This window comes from Streptopelia decaocto, assembly GCF_964273445.1.
Source record: "Streptopelia decaocto genome assembly, chromosome: Z".
Taxonomy (NCBI): Eukaryota; Metazoa; Chordata; class Aves; order Columbiformes; family Columbidae; genus Streptopelia; species Streptopelia decaocto.
This window is the reverse complement of record NC_138657.1, coordinates 29,500,203-29,527,945: the sequence shown is the minus strand read 5'-3', so window position 1 is coordinate 29,527,945 and position 27,743 is coordinate 29,500,203. Positions and strand designations below refer to the sequence as shown.

At 38.6% G+C, this 27,743-nt stretch overlaps 1 protein-coding gene across 3 annotated transcripts; it reads left to right on the top strand.

Moving 5' to 3' along the window:
* Positions 1-505: 505 nt before the first annotated feature.
* UBQLN1 (ubiquilin 1) lies at positions 506-26,755 on the top strand. Of its 3 annotated transcripts, none has more exons than XM_082075057.1 (11): positions 506-883; positions 10,131-10,282; positions 15,657-15,772; positions 16,956-17,218; positions 17,979-18,137; positions 18,770-19,013; positions 19,499-19,641; positions 20,597-20,680; positions 23,234-23,349; positions 23,675-23,843; positions 25,592-26,755. In XM_082075057.1, exons 1-11 carry the CDS (start codon positions 521-523, stop codon positions 25,742-25,744), a joined length of 1,962 nt encoding a protein of 653 aa, XP_081931183.1. In that variant the 5' UTR covers positions 506-520; the 3' UTR covers positions 25,745-26,755. The 3 variants fall into 3 exon arrangements, with proteins under 3 accessions (XP_081931183.1, XP_081931182.1, XP_081931184.1); XM_082075056.1 differs by having other exon boundaries at positions 25,589-26,755; XM_082075058.1 differs by having other exon boundaries at positions 25,570-26,755.
* The last annotated feature ends 988 nt before the right edge of the window (positions 26,756-27,743 follow it).

Genomic DNA, 27,743 nt, shown 5'->3' with positions numbered 1-27,743 from the left:
AAATTCACCAAGTGGCACTGCGCAGGCGCAACAGGGGAGAATCTATGGAAATGGTTATCTGAGACTCATTTTAATCAGAAGCAGGGAAAGGTTATGAATATGTATAGGCGTTCCTGGGGTCATTATGAATATGTAATACCTTACTGTATTTAAGCACACTTCTTATTGTTTAAAGGTGTGCGTGTTGGGTGGAGTGAATCCCCCGCGCACCCAGCGCTGTTTTGCTTATGCTCTAATGAACACGTGTTTAAGAAATACAAGGAATTGGATTAAATGTTGTTTATCCATAGAAAAAGCGTAAGTTATTTATTTCACAACCCTATCCTCAACTGCTTTAAAAACAGTAAAAGTGTAGTATTTATTACCGTTTGCATAGTAACTTCAAAAGCACCACGTGCAACCGACACCCCCCTGCACGACGCCCCTGCAGAGGCCCGAACCCCGACGCATGCGCAGGCCACAGCGCACCCCCCCACTCGCGCGCATGCGCGCTCCCCCAAGCTGGGGCGCGGGGCTGCGCATGCGCACTGGGGAAGAGAGCCGGGCGAGCCCACGCCCGGGCAGACACCGCCCCTTTCTAGCAACTTCCCCGGAGCGTGACGTCATCAGCGCGCGCCGCGTCCCGACCGGGCTGTTTCCGCCCGGCACAGCGGGAGCGGGTGTCGCGAGGGGCCGCTTGGAGCCGCAGCCGGACAGGCCGAGCCCCGGTCCCTCCTCCGCCATGTCGGAGAGCGCCGAGGGTCCCACGGGGAGTCGCAGCCCCCCGGACCCCCCTGCCCAGGGCTCCGGCTCCGCCGCCGAGCCGCGGATCATCAAAGTCACGGTGAAGACTCCCAAAGAGAAGGAGGAGTTCGCCGTGTCCGAAACCAGCAGCATCCGGCAGGTGAGGGGCGGCGGGGCCGGCCGAGGGGGCGGGAGGGCGGGCAGCGGGGGCCTGGCGGGAGCGGCCAGGCCGGAGTTAGGGCTCGGGGCCGGCTGGATGGCGGCCCGGGAGGAGAGCCCCGGCCGCGGTTCCGCCCCCGGCGCTGCGGGGTGAGGGCCTGTCCTGGTGACAAAGCAGCTTCTGCTTGCCCGGGCGGCTCCGGGCGCTCTGCGGCGAGTACCGGGCCCATCGCGGCCTGGGAGACGACTGCTGCCGTCTGAGGAGAGCGGGGTTAACGAAGGACCTTCCTGCTTCATCTTCTCCTCCTCCCCAGCTTCTCTCCTCCCTGTTGCGATGCCGGGAGCCGGCTCGGGAGGTTCACGGAGCTCGTTTTCGAACTGTGAGTTGTTCTGTGGAGCTGACTCAGCCTGCCCGGCCAGCATGACTATAGAAAACGTGTGCAGTCACCTGTGTCTCAGCGCTCTATTGCCAGTGGTTATCTTGATCTGAAACAGCGAGTAGGTTATGCAAAGATGTCTTCATTTTAGGGTAGTCATGCTTTTAGGCTGCGTTTGTAATATTTGCCATACAAATAGATCACGCCTTCTACTGTGCTTAAATGTGCTAGTTATTGATATGGTACTTATCATGGCTGTACCGTTGGATGACCCTGAATTATTAGGGTTTTCTTTGTATTCTTGTGGGAGTCTGTGTCCTATGGTGCCTTTGGCTCAACAGAAGAAACGACACCTACTGAATCATCAACACTTATTTCCTGCAACTCTTCTGTGTTTCTTGGAGGTTTCCCGTGCAAATATTGATTAGAACATCGTTTGCTTAGATTAGAAAACCACATATCGTAGAGGAGGTGTAATCAAAGTGTAATATAGAGGCTCTGCAAACCCAGAGTCTCCCGCTTGTGAAGGATGTAGGCCTTGTTATGCTAAAGTACTCCCGAAAGTGAAGTTTCGTTTTTTTCAAAGCTTTGTTTTCTATAGGATTTCTCTGAAATACTAACTTAAATTTCTCTGAATGAGGCAACTCAGTTCCACTTCACTTGTTTTTTTGTTATGGTGGGTAACTGCAAACCTCACCAAAAAGAGGCTACATGTGTGAGGGTGCCACTGGTGTCTAGAAACAGAACTTGAAACCATTCCTTATGGGTAATCTGAAGGATATTGTGCAGTTATCAGAGGAAGGTACGAAACACTAAGTAAAGGCTTCCAGGTATAAAATGTAGTGACAACACCTTGACTAGAATATCAAACTCATGCTGTGAAGAGTCAAAATGCTGATATTTCTTTTAAGTTTTTACCTGTGGGTCTGTTTTACATTTGGAGTTTCTTATACCACCATTTGGCTTATAAGCATCCTAGACATGAGTTTCATTGAGGTCTTCTCTGCAGCTGCCAGAGGGGTGAGACTGCTCTCTTGTCTTCACTGGTCTTTTTGCAGCTGCAGTATTGTATGCTATCGGCTACTCTCTGCAGGCTTAATCTAGGCAATTAAATAACTGTGTTTGCTTTTTAATATTGTCTACTGTTTCCCCAGCAATCTCAGTCTGAAAGGGGTGCTTTTCGCTTTTCTGTTCACCTTAGATTTGTGAGTCGCATCAATGCAGTTTTTGTAAGTCTTTGCAAGTTTAGGGGAGTTGCTTTGTTACATTTTGTGGAAGAGAGATTCGTACATTGGATCTAACATGAGGATGCCGACTGTAGAATACCAAGTTGTGCATTCTGTGACTGTTATAACTCTGAAACTGAATAACAAGCCTTGCTCTATATTTTTAACTGGTAGGCCAATGAAGACTTGAGTATAGCAAATCTGCATGAATAATTTCAGAAGCTTGCAGTTCTTGCAGAGAGTTATTGCCCATCTTGTGATTATTTTAGGATTTCAGAGTAATGTTCATCTGGAAGAGTTACTGAAATTAAGTTTAGCTCCATGCAAGACAGATTTGGTTATTTTGTAGTTTTGTTTTTTCCATTTTTATTTACCTTCAACCTTTTTATGGAATTTCTCTTCAGTGCAGCAACAGTTGTCAGTATTACTGTATTTAACAGCTTATAGCATTTTTTTAAACTAACACATTAATATTGTGCCTTCTGTGCCACACTAAATTATAGACATAAAATTGTGACCTACTGGATTATATCTGTAAATGTATACACTGTGTTGAGGCTCTGCTTTTTGTCAAATGGAGATCTCATAAAGTTATATTCTCACAGAATTTTTAAAGATTGTCCTGCATACAGTTTAAAATTGCCAACAGCAGAGAAAACCCTAATGAATGAACAGCTGTGGCAAAGATGTCATAGTGAAATATTGTTCGTATTTATTTTAGACTCCAGTCAAATTCTTAATCTTGTGACTATAAACCTTGGCTATATAAGGCGGGCCAATTCCTGGGAGTAAGATTAGGTCAAAAGCTTAAGAAGTGGGGATTACATGGTGACATGGAGAAAAATGCTTACATTTAGACTTCTTGTTGTTAATGGGGTTAATTGTTCCATACCACTGTCAGGCTAAAAACAACGTTAGCCATTATGTCTGTAGTCCACTCATGATTATATTCTGTATCACCTTTAATTTAAAGTTTGCTAAAGTCAAACAATTGAAAGGTGCTTAGCTAGAAGGTCAGATGAGAAGGACTTCTTCTGTTGGCAGCACCTCACATCTTAGTGTTTCCTCAGGAAAAATGGATGTGGCCCAAGATCCTCCCAGTTAAGTTGAAGAATAAGGCAACTTGTGCTCTCTTGTGAAAAAGAAAATATAGGGTAGGTTCTCAAAAAGAATCTCTACTGCAAGAATCTCATTTTACACATAATCCTTTTATGCCTGTTTCCAGTCTGAGGGGCTTGCTAGAGAACAGGCTAGTTCTGTTGCAAGTGCAACACTTTCCACTATTAGATTGCAAAGGGCTTTCATGGAGAACGGAAGTGTTGCTAACTATTTCTTCTAAGTCAAAGCATGGAGGGAGGAGTGGAGTGGCATGCTGAAAGATGCCTGAAAAGGATGGAACTGGCCACAACATGAGTCCCAACCACTTTCCACTAGGTTGCACTGCTGCAGTTTTCTTTTATGGGCTACTAGCCTTGTAAGCTCATCAAGGATCTGAATTTGTTTCTTGGTTTGTGAATTTGGTTTGGTTGCAGAGATTTGAGGAAATAATTTGTTGTCAAACTAGCATGGGTCGTTGGCAAGGGCACAGGAAGATAGTAACTCCATCAAGTCATGAAAGATGGAATATAGAAGTCTAATTTTGGGTGTAATTTCTGGGTATGGTTTATGTGTTGCAAACCGTGGGTGGTGTGCCAAAAGTGCTTTCCTGCTTGAAACCACAAGTTCCCATCCCCCTTCCTTTATGGTGTCCAAGAATTGTGCAATGAAACCCTGTTTTCAGTGACTCAATTTAATTCACAGTCATAAGATTACCCAGGATGATTCACCAGCAAAGGACACCACAGCTACCGGCAGTTGTATTGCCATGTGTGTTTGGTTCCTTACCTCTTGGGTCAAGAAGACCCATAGCCATCAATTCTATTGTATAAGAGAAAGCTGGAGCTCGTCAAAGATAGGCTCTGTTGAAACTGCTAGACGTGGGTGTAAGAGAGACTAGAGTCCAGCTAATATGCTTAACTGTGTGTGTTAAGTTGAAAGTTTAAATGATTGTGGGTGTGTTTTGGATCAGCAGTGCTGAACAAGGTAATGTGATTCGAAAATCTTCCTTTGTAGTAGAGCTATTTGAGGGACTGCTCGGAACATAAACTGCAGTTCAGCCCTCTAAATACAAACCTTTGCTTCCATGCCATCCATTACTGTTTTCAAAACAGAGTTCGTTGTGGGAAAAATCAGCAACTTTGCTTTTTTATTGTCATTGAGATGAAGTTGTAGCTTAGTATTTTCAAAGCAGTTGCAGTTTTTAGGGGCCTGTTTTCTGTTACTTCCCAGTGAGAATTGGATGTTAATTTCCTGAGGCATCTTTCAGGCTGTTACTTTAAGTTTTAAAGATGTCTTGTTAAGCCAAGGTTGAGAGGATTTGGGAAAGTATTTTTCATGTATTTGTTTTCCTCTTTTTAGTCCTTTTACACAGAACTTTGTCATATGAATGGATAGTAGTGTTACTACAGTTGCTGTTTCTGATGTCATAGAGTGAGTCAGCAAAGGCTTTTGAGTCATTATATGGTGGTAACATATCAAAAGACAGTTTGCATGTTAAGATTTTTATTTTGTCTGAAATTACTTTACCAGGCACTTCCTCGGCCAACTTGTCACATGGTCAGATGTAAAGAGATTAATGTTTACATTATGAATCTGCAAAGTGGCAGTGCAAAACAATCTGTTTAGTCAGCTGTTCTACTTCAAGTGTATTCAGATATTTGCTTTGTTCAGTGACAAAACATTTAACTAGCTCAGGTACGAGCATGTGTTCAGCACTGGGCATAAATGCTCTAGTGTCCACCTATACCTTTCAAAAGCCTTCAAAGGCAGTCACATTGAGCAGGTGTAATAGAAGTCTTAACTTGCTTTGCAAAACCTTTGTTGTGTTAATGTGGAACAAAAGAAGCTGAGTTGTTTGTTTTGAGCTGAGTATTGGTCAGAATATTTAAAAAATGTGTGAATGTGAGAATAAATGGCGTGGGAATTGAAAGTGTAAACAAGAAGTGCTAGTACAATGCTAAAAAAATGAGAATGTTCTCAATGGCAATGTGGGCAAGGTGCATCAACAAGGCTAGTTTGGGTTTGCTGTAGTTCATGTCAGTTCTACAAGTTGCCATGGTTTGAGGAGTCTGTGGCCTTAAATTAATTCACTCTGGGTAAGAATGCTTTCTCCTTTTATCCCTAGGGAAACCAGACCTCTGTCCTGATACTAGTATTGTTTCAGTCTGATTCCCATTGTGCTTCTCTCCACTGATTTGTGTAAAAATTATGTGTAAAACTGATATAACTTTACATTGTTTTTATTGTATTCAGTTACTAGAGGTATACAATTAACTAATTTCTGTGAATATGCTAGGTGTTAGGTATGGCGAAACATTCTTTATCTTTACAACTTTAAGTCCTTTTCTGTGCTCAGATGTAACTGAACACCTTTGTAATATCAGACTGCCTTGTATTATTAATTTGGAGTGTTAATTGTTAATAAAAAGGAAGAGTCAGTGCAGTAGGAGAATTGGACAGAAAAGCTTGTAATTTCCAGTGACACTGTGAACTCCTGCTTTTGGTTTACCTGGGTGACAAGGTATTTTAACTGTAATTTACTGAAAGTGCTATGTAGTTCAGTTGTACAAACTGAAGATTTAAACAGTACCAAATTTTATTTTCTTGCAAGTGCCTAAATTTGTATTAATTCCCATCATCATAATCTCATTTCTTCTATGCTCTTTGCTATCTGTTGCATATGTTTAATTTGAGTCTCTGAGGCGATACACACTAAATTGATATTTATGGTTCTGTTTAGGGAAAAGAAAATGGAGAGGGTTGGCTTCACTGTTTATGCTGCGTTTCACTACTGTAGTGCTATAGCGCCTTATCCCCCAAATTATTTGTTGCCAATAAGAGTGGTGGGAGACCTATAAAAACTAAACAGATACAGTCTGTGGGAGTAAGAATGCAATTACCAGACATTTCTTTTGTCCTTTTGCTGTCTGAATTTAAAGAACTTCTGGATTTTGCTTTTATTGTGGAGGAATGGTCTTCCAGTTGACAAGACATTGTCTTCCATTAACAGTGAAAGACTAAGAATATTGAAGATGGGTGGTAAAGAGTCTTCTCTCCTCCTTGATGTTATTTTGCAGTGCAGCTGTAGTGACTTGTGCTGAACTCTGACCTAAGGCTAATCATCTTCCAGTATTGGTAGAGATTGGGTGATGTTGAAATCTGACTTATTAAACGTTTTTTTTCCTCCCTCCCCCAGAAGCAACATGTTACATGCTGACAATTAAAAAAAGAAAAACTGACTTGTATTGAAAATGTTTTTGGGATTCTGTTTTACATAGGTATAGATGATTCTCTTCCCCGTGCCTAAGCAAAAAAATAAATTTTGCAGACCTAATCTGTTACTGATAGTATCTTTGCATGTTAATACTAATCAGCAGATTCATTTGCACACTGTCTTGCATGATGACTTAGGTTTTATGCGGTAGTCTTCTGGGAATGAAGTGTCAAACTTGCTTGGTTCTGCTTATACCTTGTCATTTCAGAAGTCCCAAGGTTGTGCTGAATGCAAATGAAGCTGATAAAAGAGACCTGACTCTTTTTTTGGCATCATCAGGTTTTTTATATAAATACACCTCAGCCAAAATTGGCGCATTATTCTTGACAGTTTTATTATGGTGGCTGGAAAGAGATCTGTTGTGCATGTGGATCTTGCACTTAACGTTGCTGTGGAGGTTGTTTTGGGAGTTCCAGTGCATTGTTTTTTGCATTCATGTCTTACTGTAGCATTTTTGCAGGTCACTTAAATAGTGTTACATGCACATAGGGAAAAGGAAGTGTATAGCCTTTGATGCCTATATACTAGTAATACTAGATACTGTTTGGTTATGTTCCATAAATGGTGTTTTGTTTCCTTGACTTCATATGTAAATAGCAGCTTCCAGAAATGTGTGACAGGGCTTGGTTTAAGATGAAGTGATTTGAAGAAAGCTGTCAGACTATTAGAGGGTGTCCAGAGGCAGGTGACCAAGGTGGTGAAAGGTCTCAAGGGCAAGACTTAAAAGGAGCAGCTGAGGTCACTTGGCTTGTTCAGCTTGGAGAACAGAATGCTCATCACAGTCTACAGCTTCCTCAAGGCGGGGCAGCACAGCGGGAGGTGCTGATCTCCTCTCTCTGCTGACACAAGGAAATGAATGAAGCTGCATCAGGAGGTGTTCAGATTGGACATTAGGGAAAGGTTCTTCACTGATAGAGTGGTCAGGCACTGGAACAGGCTCCTCGGGGAAATGGTCATGGCACTAAGCCTGTCAGAGTTCAAGGAGCATCTGGACAATGGTCTTTGTCATATGACTTCATTTTAGGTAGTCCTGTGAGGAGCAGGGACTTGGGCTCAATGATCCTGATGAGTCTCTTCCAATTTGAGCTTTTCTGTGATCCTGTGAGTATTGTTGCACTACAGCCTCCTGATGAGAATTAAGTTGTGGATCTCGCTGTCACAGCATATTATGGAAAATACAATAATAAATGGGTTTGGATAAATGACATTACTCTTTGATTTGGCACAGTATGGTATTTCTTTATTCTTATGCATTAGCTTTGTACCAAATTGTATTTCTGCTGTTTTTCTATTACTTTGGAATGTGTGTTAAGAATAATTGACCAGAAGAATACAAAATAGGAAGCAACTGCCTGAATGGATGCCCTGCAGAAAAGAGTCTAAAGTTTATAGCTGTTAAACGGATATTTTCCAGCACTGTTACACAGATATTTTCCCACATGGATTTCTCACTTTTTCTTATAAATAGGAATATAGCTTGCAGGATGTGAGGTTTATCCTTTTGTTCCACTAAGTATAGATAAGAACTGGTATGGAATACCAGTTTTGAGCACCACACTTACAAAACAATGTAGTTGGATTTGAAAATCCAAAGAGTGGTGGGAATGATGATTAGAAAACATAACCCTCGAGGAAAGATTAGCCTTACTGCAACCCTTTATTCTAAAGAGAACAACAATCTTTGTGTTGTCCATTGTGGTCAGGGCAACAAATATATAGGATAGTGGAACACTGGAATAGGTTTATTTGGAAAAAAAGTCACAGAGGACCTTGAAGAACAGACTCGGTAACCGTGTCAGGAATAACTCAGGTAAGTAACCTGCTTTGGGAATGAACGGACTGAGTGACTTTCTGGAATACTTACAAGTCTGAATATTGCTAGTATAAAGGGGAATTTCAAAGTTGTTTCCCCAGGAACTGGAACTAACTGTGTGAGCAGACTTTTAACTAATGAAATCCAGTTTCCTACCCAAACACGGAGACTTTTTACCTCTGTTATCTCTGACTCTCCTTTCCTCCCCCCCATCCACTATAAATTTTTTCAACTGGAGACTCACCTTCAAAACATGATACAATGGGATTCTACTATTTTAGTCCCGCCTATTATAAAATGTAATTAATAATGACTAATTGCAAGATTAATATTTTATTTTCCTATATGGAGTGAGAATTCCATAGGATGTTTGGGATGCTTTTTAAAGTAGCATGGCCAACTGAATTTTAAAATGTTAAATAGACTGAAGTTCTGAAGGACTTCCTAACTGCCTGCAATCATTTAAAAAATACTTAGCCTACTGACTAGTCATGTTGAATAAATTTGTCTGGCTTCTGGCTTTCTGATAATTAAGTCATTCCTTAGTGTTTTTCTTGGATATGTTGTTTGTGTTTTGTTGGGTTTTGTTTTTTTTTTTTTTTATGTTTTGCGGTTTTGTTTGTTTGTTTATGTTTTTGGGTTTTTTTTTGAAATTTCAGTGACAGCACTTTTGTAGAGAATAATAGAACTCAGTCAAAGCATAACCTGGTTATTATTGTCTAGGAAGGCAAGAAGGTGGCCTTCCATGTTCAATTGTTTTAATGAGGGTATGATTTCCTGGTCAGCAGAAGAATGTGGCTATTCCTCATGCCCTGGGCTACAAGTGCATTTCATGTAGCTATGTTATGTGTTGAATGAGAAAGCAGAGCCACTTTTGCCTGTGTGGAAAGGATGCTGTTTTTGACACATGCAAAGCAGCAAAAATACGTCTGAGAAGATACTTCTCTCTTCAGTTCCAGCAAAAGTGTAGACACATTTATTGTACTTGTGACAGTGCATGCTCAGTGTTTCAGCAATGGATGGCTTCAGTGATGTGTGTATGTATTCGTGTGTACTCACTAGTGTGTAGTTATATGTGTATTTTACAATGTATATATATGTGTGTATAAGTAAGTAGTATATATACTAGTACATATTTGTTGTCATGGAAGCATGCTTGATTGAAGCCACTGTAGGCTTTAAGTGGAATAAGATTTTTGTTATTGCTAGTTGTATAACTAGCGATCTAGATGTGAAACTCTTCTGATTTCTATTGTATGAAAAAGAAATAACCATTTCCCATCTTCCTATGGACAAAAAATGTTGAGAAAATTTAATAAAGTATTTCTAGATTGTAAAGTAGAATGTGCAGTGCAAGTAGGGTAATACATTATAGGAACAAAAGAACTTGTCCTTAAATAATTTTTTAAAATATAGTTCAGTGTTCACTTACATAAATGTATATTAACTTTTTTGTTTAGTTCAAGGAAGAAATCTCTAAGCGTTTCAAGTCTCACACTGATCAGCTTGTGTTGATATTTGCTGGAAAAATTTTAAAAGATCAAGATACTTTGTCTCAGCATGGAATTCACGATGGACTCACTGTTCACCTGGTTATCAAAACACAAAACAGGTAACCTTACTGATGGGTGATATCTTCTATTTACCTCTCAGAATTAAAAATACTGTGAATTCTTAATGTGACAGCTTTCTGTTGGGCAAACATAGATTTGACTAAATCACTTTAATCAGCTCCTTAGTTACAGTGGTCTTTTTGTTGGTTTGTCTTGTATTTTAATTTGGTTAATGTTTCTGAATGTAAGTGTCTTGCTTTGTTGTTATTTAACTTTTTGGTTTTAGTTGCTGAGTGCTGGCTGTGTTTTTGCTCCATAGTTCTTAGTTATCAAATCTCAATATATGTTATGCAGTTTTCTTTTCATGTGTGAAAACTTTTAGTGAATCCTTACTTACTGTCTTGGTAAAACAAGGAAAGAAAATTATGAGAACTGCCCTAGTGTGACTAATTTATCTGGCTGAACAGAGAGACTTGGACTTTAAGATTTTTTTTTTTTTTTTTTTGGTGATGCGACTTTAATGTCGTGGTGAAGAAGTTTCATCAGTTGAGCTATGTCATGTGCCTGTTACTTTCTGTGAAATGCTCAGAAGGAAAAGTCTGAACTAAAAAATCCTTTTGATGTGTAGGGTAATGTTATCCCTCAATTTCATCTAGCTTGCTTAGTCAATAACATGTTTGTTCTAGACTGAAGGTGTTCTTTCTTCTCTTTTACCTCAAGCTTTCCTGCTTGTGGTCAGGATCTCCTTCTGTGGGAAAATGTCCTATGATAAACGAAAGAGCATAGAACTTAGAAAAAGGAAATATACTTTCCCTTTCCAAGCCTCACAAAGTCAGAGAGGCCTATTAGTAGCATTAGCATTAAATTTAGGCACTTGTTGACATTAGTAGCATTAAATGTAGGCACCTGTTGAAATGGATGTCTTCGATTCCATGCTCATATCTTGGGGGAGTGATCTTCTCTGTCCTGGAGTCTTGCTTCTACCAAAACACTTCTGCTTGTACTGGCAGAAGTCTCTCTTGTCTGCTCTGTGCCTCCATAGCCTGAAATTTAGGCCCAGTAGCCATCACAATCTTGTATACGGTGTTAGCTAATATTTCAGTTTTGTGCTTTTTGCATCTGAACTAGTATTCTGTTGTCATAACTTCTGCTTTTTTGCTTTGTGGCAGAGAGGCTTCATAAACAATGATAGCAGGGTGCTTTTGACTTGCATAGTCTTCAGAGGATTCATAGATTGGACCTGTAATAATGACTCATAGTGAAATACCAGTGCTAGTCTCGGATACCTTCTTTGTGCTTTGCTTTTGGCCAAAGGAGCACCCATGCATAATGCCACATTTATGGCTTTTGGAGAATTTTTGATATCCCTGTGTTGGTCCTATCAGAATTGCAATCCATGTCTCTTCTCTCTCCTGCTTTTTTAAAATAACTTTACAAGAATGTATTACTGTTATTTTCAGAATGTTTTAATCATGTCTCCAACAAGGAAGTGCAAACAAAAAACTACAGATTCTTCGCATGTAGCTACACTATCTTCAAATAACACTTGCTAGCTTTGCTCAAATAAACTAAAAATATGCTCATAAGACCTGCTAAGGAGAATTGCCAGCACAATGAAAATCACTTTTGAGAAGGTATAACATTGTCCTGAACCACCTCAATATCCTTCTTACTAAAATACCTGGATTTTGTGCTTGACCCAGAAGGAAAGACTTAGAGCCTGCTGATGTGGCCCACCAAGTGCTGATTTTCAGCCATGAGTATCAAGATCACATTGCTCCCAGACGCTTTATGCTTTGCCATTTACTTTCCTGTTAACGGTTGCTGCTATTGTTGCTGCCATATACCTGAATAAAAAAAAGTTCTTTTCTAAAACTAGACCCGATGTCGCGGTTGAGATGGACAAACGACATGGACCAAGTTCTTCCAGGATGAAAGTAGTAGATGCCATTTATTGCTACAAGTGCATTTTTATACAATTCTACCAATTCATGTGTCTCTTCACTATTGGTTACAAGTTATAGCAGTAGCATCTCATAAGCTAATTTTGCTATCATCCATGTTACTCTTGTACTCCCTTCTCTCTCTACGGTTACAACTTAATATCTCCGGATACTCCTTTACTCCCATCCTTCTCAAGGGTAAACCTTAATATCCTCAAGGCTGATCTTTATTCCCATACTCTCTGTCAAGGATTCCACAGACCCGCTGGAGTTTCCCACAACCCAAAGATGATCTTTTCCCTTCTAAACAATATCAGATGTGTGACATTTAAACAGGAATCCTCATACATCCCAACCAATCCTTGATGAAAAAGGATCATTTTATTACTATGTGCTACATTTTCCAGAATGATATGGGCTTCCAGTGTAATCTTCTGACCTGGCCTATGCAGTGTCAGACTAGCAATGAGTGATTATCAGTGGGCAGTGAAGATGCCTTGAATTTCTGAATACAAAGTTCAAAGTCAACACCTAAAATTTTTCACAAGCAACAGGAGGAAACGTAATGGCAAAGTAGATATAAAGACTTGAGACTGACAAACTGGGCACTCAAACTGTTTTCTTGAGGTTATATACCCCCAGTTTCCATAGAAGCACCATGAACTGAAGTTTTTTAGTTTATTCTACTTTTCTGTCTTGCTTTGAGAACCTTTCTTGTCTACTATGTGAAGAGGTACAGTTGCTTCTTAAAATAGTTTCTCAGTTGAAAAAACAAATAGGGTTTTATGCTGCTTATTTTCCTTTTGCTTACAGAGCGAAGATTTATGTGTTTTTTCCTAGACCAAAGGAAACCAAATACCTCTAGCAGAAGATTTACAGTCAGTATATGGTCTATAATATTTCTTATTGAAGTTACAGCTGCTTAGCTAATGGTAGTCATCTCATGTTCAAAGTGTGCAGTTGCTATTAATGTTAGAGAATATTGATGCTTGTTCTTCTCAGGAGCTGAGAGTTTAACCTGATGCCTTGTCTCAGGGCAGCTTATATCAAAACCAGGTATTCCTTTTCCTGCTTTGTTAGTGTCTATCTGGAAGGTTTCCTCTAGAACTGGTTTGTATTCAGCAGAATCTTTGTGTGTTTTGATAGACCTGAAAGTGAACAAAAGAGGAATACAAATTAAAATACACAAAACTAAATTGATAGGAATAATATGGACTTAAGTTTTAGAAGAACTGTTAGATCTTGTGGACTCAAATGTATTTCTTCTCCTTTACATCCAGAACATCAGTAAGATCTTGAATGAGGCAGTTTGGTCCCATGGTACCGTATACCATCATGACTTGGCATACCATGTTTTATTTCCCTATTTACAAGAATGCTGGTCAAATCAGCAGAGTACATGAGTAGATGCGCTACTTACAAGCAATGTTGATTATTTGGTGAAAGAATTTTTAAAAGTGTGTGAAGTGCTTAATTTTTCCTTTGGTTTCTGTCTGTGGCGTTGGTAGATTATGTTTTGCCTGGAGTCAGAGAACTCTTAAAAACCTCACGGAAGCCTCTAGATAAGAGGTGTCTCTTGGGCTTGTTTTTGTTGTTGTTGTTGGTTTTGTTTGTTTGGGGTTGATTGGTTTGCTTGTTGTTTTTGTTGTTTTTTTTCTCCAGTCTCTGCATTAGTGGAACAAGCAGAGAATTTTACTATAGCTGAAAGGTACTCTGAAATGAACTGATGTATGGAACTTGAACCCCCAAAATCCCCCTTAGGGACCCCCCCCCCCCCCGAACCCTCCAAAACCCCCTTAGAACCCCCAGTTCCCCCTTTGGGACCCCAGACCCCCCAAAACCCCCTTAGGGACCCCAAAACCCCCTTAGAACTCCCAGATCCCCCTTTGGGACCCCAGACCCCCCAAAACCTCCTTAGAACCCTCTAGAACCCCCTTAGGGACCCCAAAAGCCTCTTGGGACCCCAGACCCACCAAAACCCCCTTAGGACCGGCCCCCCAGATGCTGTTGTCATGGTTTAACTCAAGCTAGCAGTATAACCATGATAGCTGCTTGCTCACTCCCCTCCCAAACCACCCGTGAACAGGGAAGAGTATCTAAAGGGAAGGGAGAAACTTGGATTGAGATAAACACAGTTTAATAAAATAACAACACTAACATACTACTACTAGTAATATAAAATGGAAATAGAATATAAAAGATACTCAATGCAATTCCTCATGAAGTTCGTCCACACTGAGCAGCCAGTCCCAGGAAGCAGCACCTGGTCCCAACAGCCAATCCCGGAGAGAGAAGAAAGAAAAAGGCAGGAAGCCCCAGAGGCCTCTGCGAAATGGCAGTATGGCAAAAGGCCAAACTAAAGAAACTCCCAAACAGAACTCCACCAAAACAGAGCAGGAACCAGTATGTGTCCTATCCCACTAGTCAGAAAATCCTGACTCTCCCTACATATGTAGCATGATGCTAATGGCATGGAATATTCTTACTGATCAGTCTGGATGTCAATCAAGGTCTGACCCATCCATGCCCACCTTGCCAGCTGCCTCACATCTGTGGGCAGAGAGCTCAGAACATCCTTGGCTCTCAAACCAGAGCAATTAAAAACATTAAATCTGTTCTGGGGTGTTATTTCTTGTTCTCAAACGAAGTCTATAAGGGACCATGCTAGCTATGAAAAAGAAAGATTTCTAACTGCATGAATAAAATCAACTCACTTTCAGTCAAGCCAGCACAACTGTTGAATCCACAAATCTTTGTGTGAGATCTGAGTTCATAGTTTCTACAAGTTTTTTTATGCTGTATTCTGCAAATATAAGCATTTATGATATTGATTGTTTGACGAGCCTGGAGAACTGATTTGGGCTTCAAACTAGTGTCTTTTTTTTTGAATAGAGACTAGATTAGCTTTACACAAGCTCAGTTCTTTGATCTCAATAATGCTGGTTTTAACTTTGTGTAAATGTGTTTTTACCCTGTTCTTTAAATCTTAAAGGTTATTGAGATTCTGATATCTGTAAGACATTAACTGAATTTCACATTCAGTAAAGCATCCTATTAAAGATGTGGCATTAAATAAATCTGTCGTTAAATCTTGCTAGGCTTCATTTATTTAAGCCCTAGGCTTAAAGTAGTATTGGAGTACAGCAGAACAAGGCAAGGATCCTTAAGGCAAGGTAAGGACAGAGGAAACAGTTCACTGGTGGTCATCACGGGGTAGTGCAGGAAGGTGGTAACAGTTGCAGTGGTGTTCATCCTTTTCCTTAATGTTTCAAACTACTGTTCTGAAAACTGAAGATAATACAGATGTCTAAGAAACATTTTGTAGTAGTTGGCTTTGTTTATTTGTTTTTGTTGTTACAGGAAGTCATCTAGAGATAATAAGTGTGATTTTTGAGAAATAAACAAAATGCAAATTAAGATTCTCAAGTATGACACTATTTTTGTCTTTAATGGCATTATTTAAACTAACTTTTTAAACTTGTTTCTCTAGATCACAAGACCATGCTGCTCAACAAACGAGCACCACTGGGAGTACTGCTACCACATCAACATCAAGCAGTAGTACCTCAACATCAGCTTCAACAAATAGTAACCCTTTTGGCTTGGGTAAGGATATTTGTTAGGTAGCATGGTGGGTGTCTTCCCTTGGATTCAGGTAATTGTCCCTGAAGCTTTCTTCTAATGTAGACAGAACTTAATAAAAAACAAGGCACACACACACAAAAAACCCAAAGAAACAAAAACCCAACAAACAAAAAAAGCCTACAACTGCACCACCCAGATATCTGTGGTGTTGGTTGTAGAAAACGAGTAGTTTGTCAGTTGTTTCCGCAATTTTATATGCAGAACTTCAGACTTGTGCTGTTCCACCTTCAGTAGTAAGGTGCCACTGATAGTATATTCTGGCACTATGGGTGATGAAACTCCTTCCAGTGTCCTTGTGCTCTTAAAAGTGCATCTGAATTGCTGTGAGGAAAGTATTGATGAAGTTGGATCTGTAACACGAAGGCAAGATCTGGAATAGAAGTAATAAAATTGCTGCTAATCTTACAATTCAGTATTTCTGAGATTCCAAGTCTGATAGCATTATCTATTTTCTCTTTTATTAATAAATAGGTTGCAATCTATTGACTTAAAAATGCTATCTATTTCCATAATCACGGTGGAGTTATTGCTTCATTGTTCTTCATCTCATTTGCTTTCCTGGGGTGGGGGAGAGGTAGAATTGGAAAGCTAACCATAGTAAGCAATTGCTTTTTTAGATGTAAACAGTTCTTCAGACTGACTAGCACCTTCTGAAAATTTTTGTTTGGGCTCAGCAGAGGAAGCAAGTTTGAGGTATTATTAGTTCTTGATGCCTTAGTAATAAGAGCAGCTCTAATATTAATTAGAATAGGGAATACGAGTCACATTGAGAGATCTCTCTTGGCTATAGTCAAACCAAGAGGAGATGGATAAATGCTTTGGAAAGTGTTTGGGGTGGGCAGAACCTAAGGTCCCAAAACTCAGACATTGTTCGTATCTTAGCTGTGGAAAATGAGAGAAAAACTATTAGAATTGTGTCAAGTTATATTTCAGATGCAGTTTGTTGGATTTTTAGTTACATGTCTTGTTATTTAAAGAAGCAAACTCTTAGTGGATAACTCCTTAACAACCTTGCAAAGCTGGAGTTTTCATTATTTTGAAGCATGGGATATGTTCAATTACTTTGCATTTAGAAAGAACTTGGATGTGTTTAGAAGTATACTAGAAGCTGAAAGTTCAATTATATTTTTTCATCCCCTTAAAGGTGGCCTTGGAGGTTTGGCGGGTCTGAGTAGCCTGGGCTTAAATACATCAAACTTTTCAGAACTGCAAAGTCAGATGCAACGGCAACTTATGTCCAACCCAGAAATGATGGTTCAGATAATGGAAAATCCATTTGTTCAGAGCATGCTTTCAAATCCTGACCTGATGAGGCAGTTGATTATGGCTAATCCTCAAATGCAGCAACTGATACAAAGAAATCCAGAAATCAGCCACATGCTGAATAATCCAGATATTATGAGACAGGTAATGTAGAAAGAACTCTGTAAGTTCGTGACCTTCAATTATACTGTAACTGTGAACAACAGAGCAGGAATTTGACATGCTTAGTTGAGTGTTTAAACATCTTCGAAGTATTTAGGCTTGTTAGAAAATCCGTAAAAGATTGCTTGTAGGCAACTCATGATTGTATTTCTAGTTGTTAATGTCCAATTCAGAAAATCTGCAGTATAGTTTTGAAAGACATTGAAGACTGTGTAATCACATATTCTGAAGTTGGATATCCCTGTGTTTACTTGAAAACTTCTGTTGTTTAGCCAACAATGAGTTTACAGAAAGTAATAATAATCAAAAATACTACACATCTTAATTTTATTTAACTGTAGGTACTTCTGAGTGCTTTTAAAATTAGATGGTATGTCACATATGCTGTGTGGCAGAAGGTATCAAAAAATATAGATATTTATTTTAAAGTTCGTATTGAAGACTGTGTGTTGTAATGATGTTAAAAATGATAGGAGTATATTGTGTTGAAAAGATGAAGAAAGAATAGTTCGTTTGAGGTTTTTCTTCCGTTTAGGCAGTGCTTCCTGACCCAGCCAGCATATTGACAGTTGTGGTAGAATGCTGGCTAAATATCTAATTCAGTTGACTCCCACTAAGCTGACATCTTTAATTGACTTTAGTCATAATTTGAAACTGGATTAGACAGGGGGAACCGAGATATTACCAAAAGCTGATGTTTTCACTTTAGAATGGATTTCTTATTAATGTTCCATTTCCCTAGACACTAGAACTTGCTAGAAACCCTGCAATGATGCAGGAAATGATGCGAAACCAAGACCGAGCCTTGAGCAACCTTGAAAGTATACCAGGTGGATACAATGCCTTGCGCCGTATGTATACAGATATTCAGGAGCCAATGTTGAATGCAGCACAGGAACAGGTGAGAAAAGATTGTAAATGCCAGTGAAAGTAAATATTTTTTTTAAAAAAAGCATGTAAGTAATGTACGTTTCCAAATGTGTACTTGACAAAACATGTATTGTAGTTTTAAGTCACTATGTGGCCTCTTACTCTTGACAGGAAAGATCGTTAAAAATTGTGTGCTCTTCTAAGCTTAAAGAAATACAGATATGGCTTTGTGTGTTTGAGAAGCTGATGATTTTCTGTTTCACTTAAATTTGAATTCCTTTAATTCTTTGCCTTAAAAATTTTTCCTGGATCTCAGAATTTTAAGGTTGTATTTAGTAACTTGGAACCTAACATGGGAAGAAAAGGCTTTGAACTTGAAAACAAATATGATCTTATATGATCTTACTATGACCAAAATACCAGTGTAGTAGCAACACTGCTTTTGAAAAGAAATGTGATTTAATATTTTTGGAGGTGCTAGTATTTCTCAGTGTTGGCGTACTTGCAGAATATTTACAATAAATTACTGTAGGATGGTGAGTATAACTGATCAAGAGCCATGAACATTTATCTTCATGTGTAATTTTGGAAGGGTAATGATGTTTATAGGAGACTTAAAAGTTAGTTGCTTTAGTACATGAGATGTTTTTCCTTCCTCTGTAGTTTGGAGGTAACCCATTTGCTTCTTTAGTAAGCAATGCATCAACAGGAGGGGACAGTCAGCCATCTCGAACAGAAAATAGAGATCCGCTACCAAATCCCTGGGCTCCTCAGTCCAGCTCGCAGACTTCCACAACAAACACCAGCACCACTGGTGAGAGTGGTAACAGTAGTAGTGCTGGAAATAGCACCTCTGACAGTACGGGGCAGAGCTCAACTGCACCAAATTTGGGACCTGGACTAGGAGGTATGTCTATTGTTGCAATTGTATATATTTACACATACTTAGCAGTTTGCTGAAATGATTCTTTCGTTAGAACGAGTTTTTGATTCCACGTTTTTATTGCTATAATATTAACTTACGTAGAACATTTGACTAGTATCAAAGTCCTCCGTAGAAAAACAAACTTGAAAAAGTAAACTAGGAATGATAACAGTACTTGTGTACTGCCTTAAAGTAACAAAGTTAGGGAATCTTCAAATGAATCTTTCCTGTTTGGAGGCAAATGTGAAGACAGCTATAATGTAGATACTTTGTGGGTCTGCTTGTTTGGATACAGCCTCAGTCTTAACTTTTAAGGTAGATGCATCTATGGAAGCAGAACCACACTGAGTTGTATTTAAAGTGCTAAAACTCTTAGAAATGAAGTGGTTACACCTTGTGTTTAGGTAGTCTAATTTGTCTTATGACAGTAAGGATGTTTATTGAAGTGTCCTTTTACTTTTTTTAAGCTGGTATGTTCAATACGCCAGGAATGCAGAGCTTATTACAGCAGATAACAGAGAACCCACAACTCATGCAGAACATGTTGTCTGCACCCTATATGAGAAGCATGATGCAGTCATTAAGCCAGAATCCTGATCTTGCAGTGCAGGTAAATGCATTTGATGTAGTAATGTATGCAATGAAGCAAAGAAACCAAAGTTCAATCTATGGTACAGTTAAATTTTCACTTGTGCCAACATCTTAAGTTGTCTGTAGTGAATGGCCCAGTTTTTAATGTTAACGCCTAACTCACTGAAATTATTGCCTACTTAAATTTAACGATTTGTTGTAGTGAGCTGCTTCAGTTTTTAATTGAACATCATGCCAGGCATGCTTCTAAAATAACTTTTAAGTTTGTGTTTGTTTTGTACAGCCCTAAGCTTGTGACTCAGCATAAGAATGAGTTAGACAAAAAATGTTTTGGTTGTAAATTAAGGTAGATCTTCCAGTAAATAAATACCCCTGGTAGTCTGAGAGAAGTGAAGGGAGGTGAGCTGGTGCCAAATCTAGGCATTATTCTGGTTTTAACTTCTTTTGTGACTCACTGTAGAAGTGCAGACGCTGTTCTGTGAATGGTATCATAGAAGCGCTCTCAAATTTTACTTAAAGTAGTAATATCCAAAGTCAAATACTGAACTGAGATTAAAATGATGTTATCTTTCCTTTATTAAATATTCACTGAGAAAATATCCCTGACTTCAAGTGATACTCCTGGGGAAACTATCACTTAGATCTGTAGTGGATGCTGAGCAGAAAAAGACTTTATTGCAACATAAGTGAGATGGTCTTTGCAGGTATCTGGCAATTCATTTACGTAAAGACAAAAAAAACCCCAACCAAACAAAACCAAACCAACAACAACAGTCCCTGCCCACCCCCCTTTAAAATTTAAAAATAACTCCTGCAATGTGTTCAGGCTGGTGGTTCATAAAAAGTTTTGGCAAAAAGGATAGATTGTTATTATTCTGTGAGTCTATTTTCAGAGACTGTGTAAGAAGTTGTCTTAAAAGCCCCTGTGTTTTTTTACTGCATGATCTTTGAAGTTACATATTTTTGTCTAATAGATGATGTTGAATAATCCTTTATTTGCTGGAAATCCTCAACTTCAGGAACAAATGAGACAACAACTTCCTACTTTCCTTCAGCAAGTAAGATTAAATATTAGCTGTTAATAAAAGTCTGCAAGTCAATGAACAGTATTTTCAATAAACTGATGCTTTCTTTGATTTGGCTAAAAGCTAGATTCTGTAATATATTTTCATTAGCTTTAGACAACAGGTTAGATTGTCCCTTACTAATAAATTCTTTCTTTGTGTCTCTATGCCTTTCAAAAGGTAAACCTGACCTTTAGTGGGTATTTTTAAATGTTGCTAGCACAACTGCGTAGATTTGCTCTTGTTTCTTTGTTTAGAAGAAATAGTTGCCTTGCTGTGCACCAGTCAGAGATCACCTGTTTGTGACATGATTTGTTTTGCAAATAAAAAGCTTAGTACTTATCCCACTACCAGAATAAAATTTCACTATGCTTTTCTCATACCTTTTCGAATGTGCCTTAAGTATTTGGGTAAGCAGTTCTTAACAGCATCCCCTGAAAGACCCAAGTCTTTCTAATTCAGAAGTGACTTCTGAAGTTTTTTTGCCTGTAAAGATTGTTCTACCACCATCTTACCCCCCTAACAACACTGTGCTTGCAGCCCAGGTATCTGCTTGATTCTGGCTGCTGCAGTGTGTAGAGTAGTACTGGCTTCCCTATACAGGAGCAAGCAAGAATTTTTAAAAATTTTTTTTAATTATTTTTTTACAAATTGAAAACTTAATCTACTGCCTGAGTTCCATAATTAGGAAGTCCTTGCAAATCAGATTAAAATATGTGTTGCCAAGATCTGATTGCACACAGGCAGTTTTGAGCAAAATAATTAATACATACATGAATTACAGTAGCAAGTTTTCTATTCAGAAGAAACTGTTTAAATTGATTCAAGCACATGAATAGCTGTAGTGTTTCATCATCCCACTTCTTTGTGATGACTCAGTAATATCTGAAGAGCATGTGTGTTTTGAAATCTGTGAATAAATAGTAATTAATGAAGGCACGTTAGGAATAATTTGTTTCCTTTGGGTGTCTCTGTCAGTTTCACCTTGGGGTTTATCTGCACAGCTAGTTCTCCATTGTATTCACTATGTTAGGTCAGGTGATCAGCAGCATGAGCAGGTGAAGTGGAGGAGTATCCGAGTATTCTCAGAATGTTGACAATATTGCAGCTCATACTTCCTTGCTTATCTGCTGGCATGTGTATTAGGGGCTTGAGTGGCCGAAACTGTTTCATATTCTTCTACATACTGGAAAGCATCTTTTGCAATAAAGGGCAGTTGCCCAGCAGAGCTAGGAAAACTCATCTGTGAGCAACTGCAACTACAGCTTTTAGACAAGTCTTACCAAGGATTGCTGCTACTTAACAGCTGGAATTCTATGAATTAATTGAGACAAGATCCAGGTCACCTAAGTGCTCTGAGAATTGTTGGGCTGCCATTTCTGTAAAACAATTCCAAATATCAGACAGTAAGTTGTGATTTAAATGTTTTCTTAAAGTAATTGCAGTAGCTTTCTTTGGAGAACCCAAAATGTTTTCCTCTTCAAAATTTGGGTGAATTTTACCAGCTATATATTTAGTTATTCTCTTTAGGTATCAGAAAGGTGAAAATCCAAGAGATAAATGGAGAGAATTAATAACTTGCCATACTTAAGTCTAGTTATGCACCCGTATTCCAGACCAGAGTTCTTCATTTTGTATTCTGCAATTCTGCTCTGTGTGTTTCTGTGTGAATCAAAAACGTTTTTGCAGCAGAAGGAATATGGTCTAGTTGCCCCGTGAAGTCCGCTAAGATACAGTAAACCTGTCTGCTACTTGAAGTAGGTCTGCCTACCAAGACTATGTTGTGACTGAAACACATGATTTTTACCTAGCTGTGACATCTCTCTAAGCAGAGGTCAACATAGGCCATTAGTTTTGGTTTTGGATCTGTAATTTCAGAAATGAAAAGGTAAATCCTTTTCAATTATCTGTGGATGTAAAAGCCAGTTTTTAATTGGAGTCACAGTAGAATGAGAGCCTTTGAATCCTGTGAGTTTGCTTGCTAGTATGTTTTGCAGTGTATTTGTGTTTCTCTGCAGTGTGAGGGCACTACAGACATGAAGACATGCACAAATAGTCATGCTCAAACTGATGTGATCTAAATTTAGTTACAAAAAAGAAATATTGTATAACTTTTTCTTAGGTATCTATTGGCCAAGTTTCATTGTGTTCAGTGTTGTTGCTTACCAGGTCTATGATATAGGAGATGAATTCTAGAATGATGTTGGACTAATACGGTCCTGTGCTTTGAAAGATGAAAGAATCTGCTAGAAGAGATAATGAAAAATATTTTTCCTGTGTACTTCTTATTTGAAAGGCTTTGTCCACACCTAGAGAGTTCATTGATCACGTTCTATAAAACTTTTCACCAAAAAAAGCCAAAAACAAACAAACAAAAACCGCAACAACAACAAAAACACCCAACAAAAACCTGAAGGATTTAATGTAAATATGCAAAGATAAACTTGAAAAACAAGTTCTGAAATTGTTGGACTCTATTAAACATCTAGTGGTAAATATTAACTTTGAACATCTTCATATGATTAAGAGTTTCTCTCCTTTTCATAGATGCAGAATCCTGACACATTATCAGCTATGTCAAACCCTAGAGCAATGCAGGCTTTGCTGCAGATTCAGCAGGGCTTGCAAACACTAGCAACAGAAGCACCGGGGCTTATACCAGGGTAAGAATTGGTCTTACAAATTTAGACATTAACTTTTCTCTTGTGTTACGTTGTCATTCTTTTTACACATAGAGGCTTACACAGGTTTTATTAAAGACTCTTCCTCCTGCCTTTTTTAGTTTAAGTAAATTCATTTTAGAATCTGTTCCATTTTTGCCTGCCATGTACTTTTAAACAGGGGTGACTCTGGTCTTTGTCTTAGTACTTAAGTTAAATTGTCACCTACTTTATGACAGGATTTTCACTCAGTAATTAAATAAATGAGGAGAGGCAAGCTAATATTTATTGTTTAAATGGTGTATTTCTTTTTCTGTCATTTATGCAGATTCAATCCTGGTTTAGGTGGATTGGGAAGCACTGGAGCTCCAACAGGGTCCACTGTACCTAGTTCTGTTCCCAGTGAAAATACAAGTCCAGCATCAGGAACTGCTGAACCTGTTCATCAGCAGTTTGTCCAGCAGATGTTGCAGGCACTTGCTGGTGCAAATGCTCAGGTAAAGTACATCGCTATATTCTACAGTTCTTTAATTCTTGCTTTATTTTTTCATTGTAAACCACTAGAAAGGGAGCTGATAGTTGAGGGGAGAGCTCCCTGGATATTTCTCATTGAAGCAGAGCAGAGAAGGCTTAAAAGTGCTGTTGCAGCTGTGCAAGTGTATGCTGGAAAAAATAAAATTTGTGGAGAAGCATCCTCTGCACAGTTGATTTTTATGTGCTTATCTGCATACCCTTGAATTTCTGAAATGCTTGGAAAGATTGAGGCAGAATGAGGTGGTAAGTTTCACTGACAAGTGAAGCATGGGCTCAGGCAAGAGAAAGGCTTAAGCACATTCAACACTGTTACCGCTGTGCTTATGGCTCTGTTGCTGTTACTCTCTAGCTATGACTAAGCCTTTGTCCCACACTTTGGCATAGCCACACTCTACTTATTTAGACCCTTTGGTGTGTGGCTTCACTGACATTCTGCAGGTCCAGACTGTTGTTACCGCACTAAGTGGAATTAAGGGTTTCTTGAGAGTTCCAGAAGTTGAGCGAAGGTCACAGTTTTGCCAGTAGTTGTAGGGTGGTGAGCAGGACCAGCTTTAACGGAGACGTGCTGTTAAGTCTTGAGAGTGCTGTGTGAAACAGCACCCTGCCACTGTGGTATGTACCCAGTGTAATGGCAGACTGCTGGTGGTGGGGCAGTCCTGCTGCTTCCTCCTTTGCTGCCACAGGGTGAGTTAGTTCACTCGCTGATCTGAGAGACTTTTTTCCCGTTGTTATCTGACCATGAGAAAATGTCACTGTAGGAAAACATATTCTCACACCTTTTCCGTTCTTATGCTGTCAAGTCTTACACTACTGAGTTAACATTCTGTTTATTTTTGCCTGGGGGAAGCAGGTGGGTGGCAGTTCTTAAATTCCAGGACATGTCTTTACATTGTCTTGATTTGGAAACATATGAAAATTTTAAATACTGGTAGTAATTTATTGATATATGAAACTGTTGAACTAGAACAAAGGGAAAATTAGCAGTAGCTGCACAGGTTTTGTATCTAGATCAACTCATTGGTTTCAAAAAGTGACTTCTTGGTATTACTCTAGCTTATTATTTTCCTAGAATTGTTCTGATTCAAAAATGCCTCTGAACTGAAGACGATACCATTGAAATAATGCAGAATTTTCCATGAGTTTGTGTGAGCGGGATCGTCCCATAAAGCACAGCTGTCAGTTTACAGTGGGCTGAAGCTTTCAAACAGTTAGAATTTAGGTAATTTTAGGCAACGAATATTTGGAGCATTAAGAAAGAGGTGATTTTAATGTCAAGGAAAAGGAGCCTGTGACATTCACTATTGCAGGCAGTGACATCATCATAATCCTTACTGTTCCACATTACGAGGTTGAAGTCTATTTCATTTTAAAAAAATACCCATACTCATATTTGTAAGAAACTGTTCATGGGACATAAATTTACCCAATTTAATTTTAATTTTTTTTTTTTTTAATCAAAGAGGCAACTTTCCCTGTAGTTCAATAATGTCATGTGGATGTATGTATTCTTAAAATTTGAAGCTTCTCTGACTTGTTAAAAAAATAATTCAATTGTGAATTGAATTTATATCATAGCGTAGTTTTCAGATCTTGAAAAACATATCGTCAGAAATCAGTAAAGACAGAGTGGAGCAGAACCGACAATGTTTAAATCTTGTACTTTGCTAAATGTGTATTGTGCCTTTATAGCTTGAGATCTTACTCTTAGCAGTTACAAAATCCAGAAGTTCGATTTCAGCAACAACTGGAGCAGCTGAGTGCAATGGGCTTTCTGAACCGTGAAGCAAACTTACAAGCGCTAATAGCAACAGGAGGAGACATCAATGCAGCCATTGAAAGGCTGCTTGGCTCTCAGCCTTCATAGCAGTGTTTCTTTAACTTGAAAAAATGTAATTTATTTTTGATAACAGCTCTTAAATCTTTAAAATATTTGCTTTATTTCATTCTGACTATGGGGATTGTCTTGTTATAACAAAACTGATGCATTTTAAGGTGGAGTGCAGTAGTTTTCTTCAATGCATTTTCACTCAGTTGCATGCATCACACTTCTTTTGTTCTGCATTATTTGTGATTTTTTTTTTTTTTTTTTTTAAACTATCAGCTTTCACAGTTGGGTGAACAGGTTTTGTTAGACCTACAACTGTCCAATTTATTTACTACTTAAACATTAGCTTTCAGTAGTAATTTATGTAGAATTCGAATTAAAAATGAAACAGATTAATTGAAGCTACGATTTTTGGGTACCAATACTGCTTACTGTGATTTTGGCATGTTGTTTTGTTTTTTGCTAGCAAAATGCTATAAGATTTATACCACCTGAGTAATTAACATTTTTTGCTTTAATTTGTATAAAATATAAACACAATATATACAATGGATACAGCTAATTTCTAGAGATTTACACATTGCAATAGAATGAGATTATAAGTAATGCAAAAAAGCTGGGAAAAAAATTAACATGTTTTTGGTGTAGAATCTTCCAGCATCTTTGGTAACCATCTCAGCAAAAATGCTTAAGCAAGTTCAGTTAAAATATACTAGAATTACTGTTCTGGTTATCTCTTTACATCAAACTGTACAGAAACTTGCATTGTAACATTGTCTCAATAGTCACAAAGATTGTCAATTACCTTTATCATTGTGCAAACTAAAGGGGATCTGCCTTGTGCTCTGGAACTGCTTCTAAGGCTTTTTGTCTTGTTCCATTGCAATTCTAACATTAATTCTCATTTGTAATTGGAAATATTACTTTCATGGTCTTGTGATATTCTAATTACTTTTGACCACATGTAAAAAAATACTGTATATCTTCTGAGTTTTTATTGGTAGTTACTTCTCTTGTGCACTGGTAATAAATGAATTAAAAAATCTTCAAGCATCTTGTCTCTGTGTTTGCAGTTGATCATTACCTAGAATTACGGATGACTGACCAGCTTAAGAGTTTGCATTTGCATGTATGCTCGGGGAATATTCATCAGCTCTGGGCTAAAATTAGTAAACAACTCTTGGAGTGTGAGAGTTGAATAAATGATGTTGAATACTACTAGCTTAGATATGGTGGGGGTAGCAGAACAGAAGATGCTACTGTGTGCACGTTACTGAATGGCATCTGCTTTTTACTGGTCTTCCACGTCAGTGTAGTTGTGAACATGCTCACTGAATTTCTGTATGCATTTTAAACATTTGGTTTGAACAGTCTTTTGAATGTACAAGCATAAATCTGGTCTGCTCTGAAATTGTTGCTTGCAAATGCTTTAAAATTACTAGTTCTAACGAAAAGTTTTTCATCAGTTTGAAGAAAAATTATAATGTGATATAAACAAGGAAGTTGAACACACTTCAGCATACAGTGAGGTTTTAAAAGCTTTTGGCAAAGCCATGTATGCAGTTTTGTTGTCAGTAACTGCACTGTATTCTTATCACAGAAGTTTCTCTCACTGTCCAGTAGTCTTGTCTTGTACTTTGCCAGGAAGATCAAATACTGCTGGTGCATGGTACTGGGAAAACTTACAGAACGTGTCTTGGTCGGCAGCCTCTGCCTGTGGTTCGAAATCTCCTAGATGCAGCAGTGTTAAATAAACAAAATAAATTAAGATAGATTATATTGGTATGGTAAATTTAATATAAATATTTAAAAATATGTATAGTTTGGGTACAGAATTATTCTTTTGTTTCCTAGGCAGTGATCAGACTCATCATCATACCTTCACAGTGACTCCTCAGAATGTCCTTGGCTCTCAGACCAGAGCAATTAAAAACATTAACTCTGTGCTGGGTGTTACCTCTTGTTCTCAAACTAAGCCCAAATAATGAGCATGCTGGCTATGAAAAAGAGAGGTTTGTAACTGCATGAAGAAAACTAA

Excerpts from the sequence above, each read along its gene's own strand:
- UBQLN1 (XM_082075056.1), top strand. The coding sequence starts at position 521 with ATGCGCACTGGGGAAGAGAGCCGGGCGAGCCCACGCCCGGGCAGACAC. Across the intron at positions 17,219-17,978 it reads ATCCAGATATTATGAGACAG|ACACTAGAACTTGCTAGAAA; the intron begins GTAATGTAGAAA and ends CCATTTCCCTAG. Across the intron at positions 20,681-23,233 it reads TTCCTACTTTCCTTCAGCAA|ATGCAGAATCCTGACACATT; the intron begins GTAAGATTAAAT and ends TCCTTTTCATAG.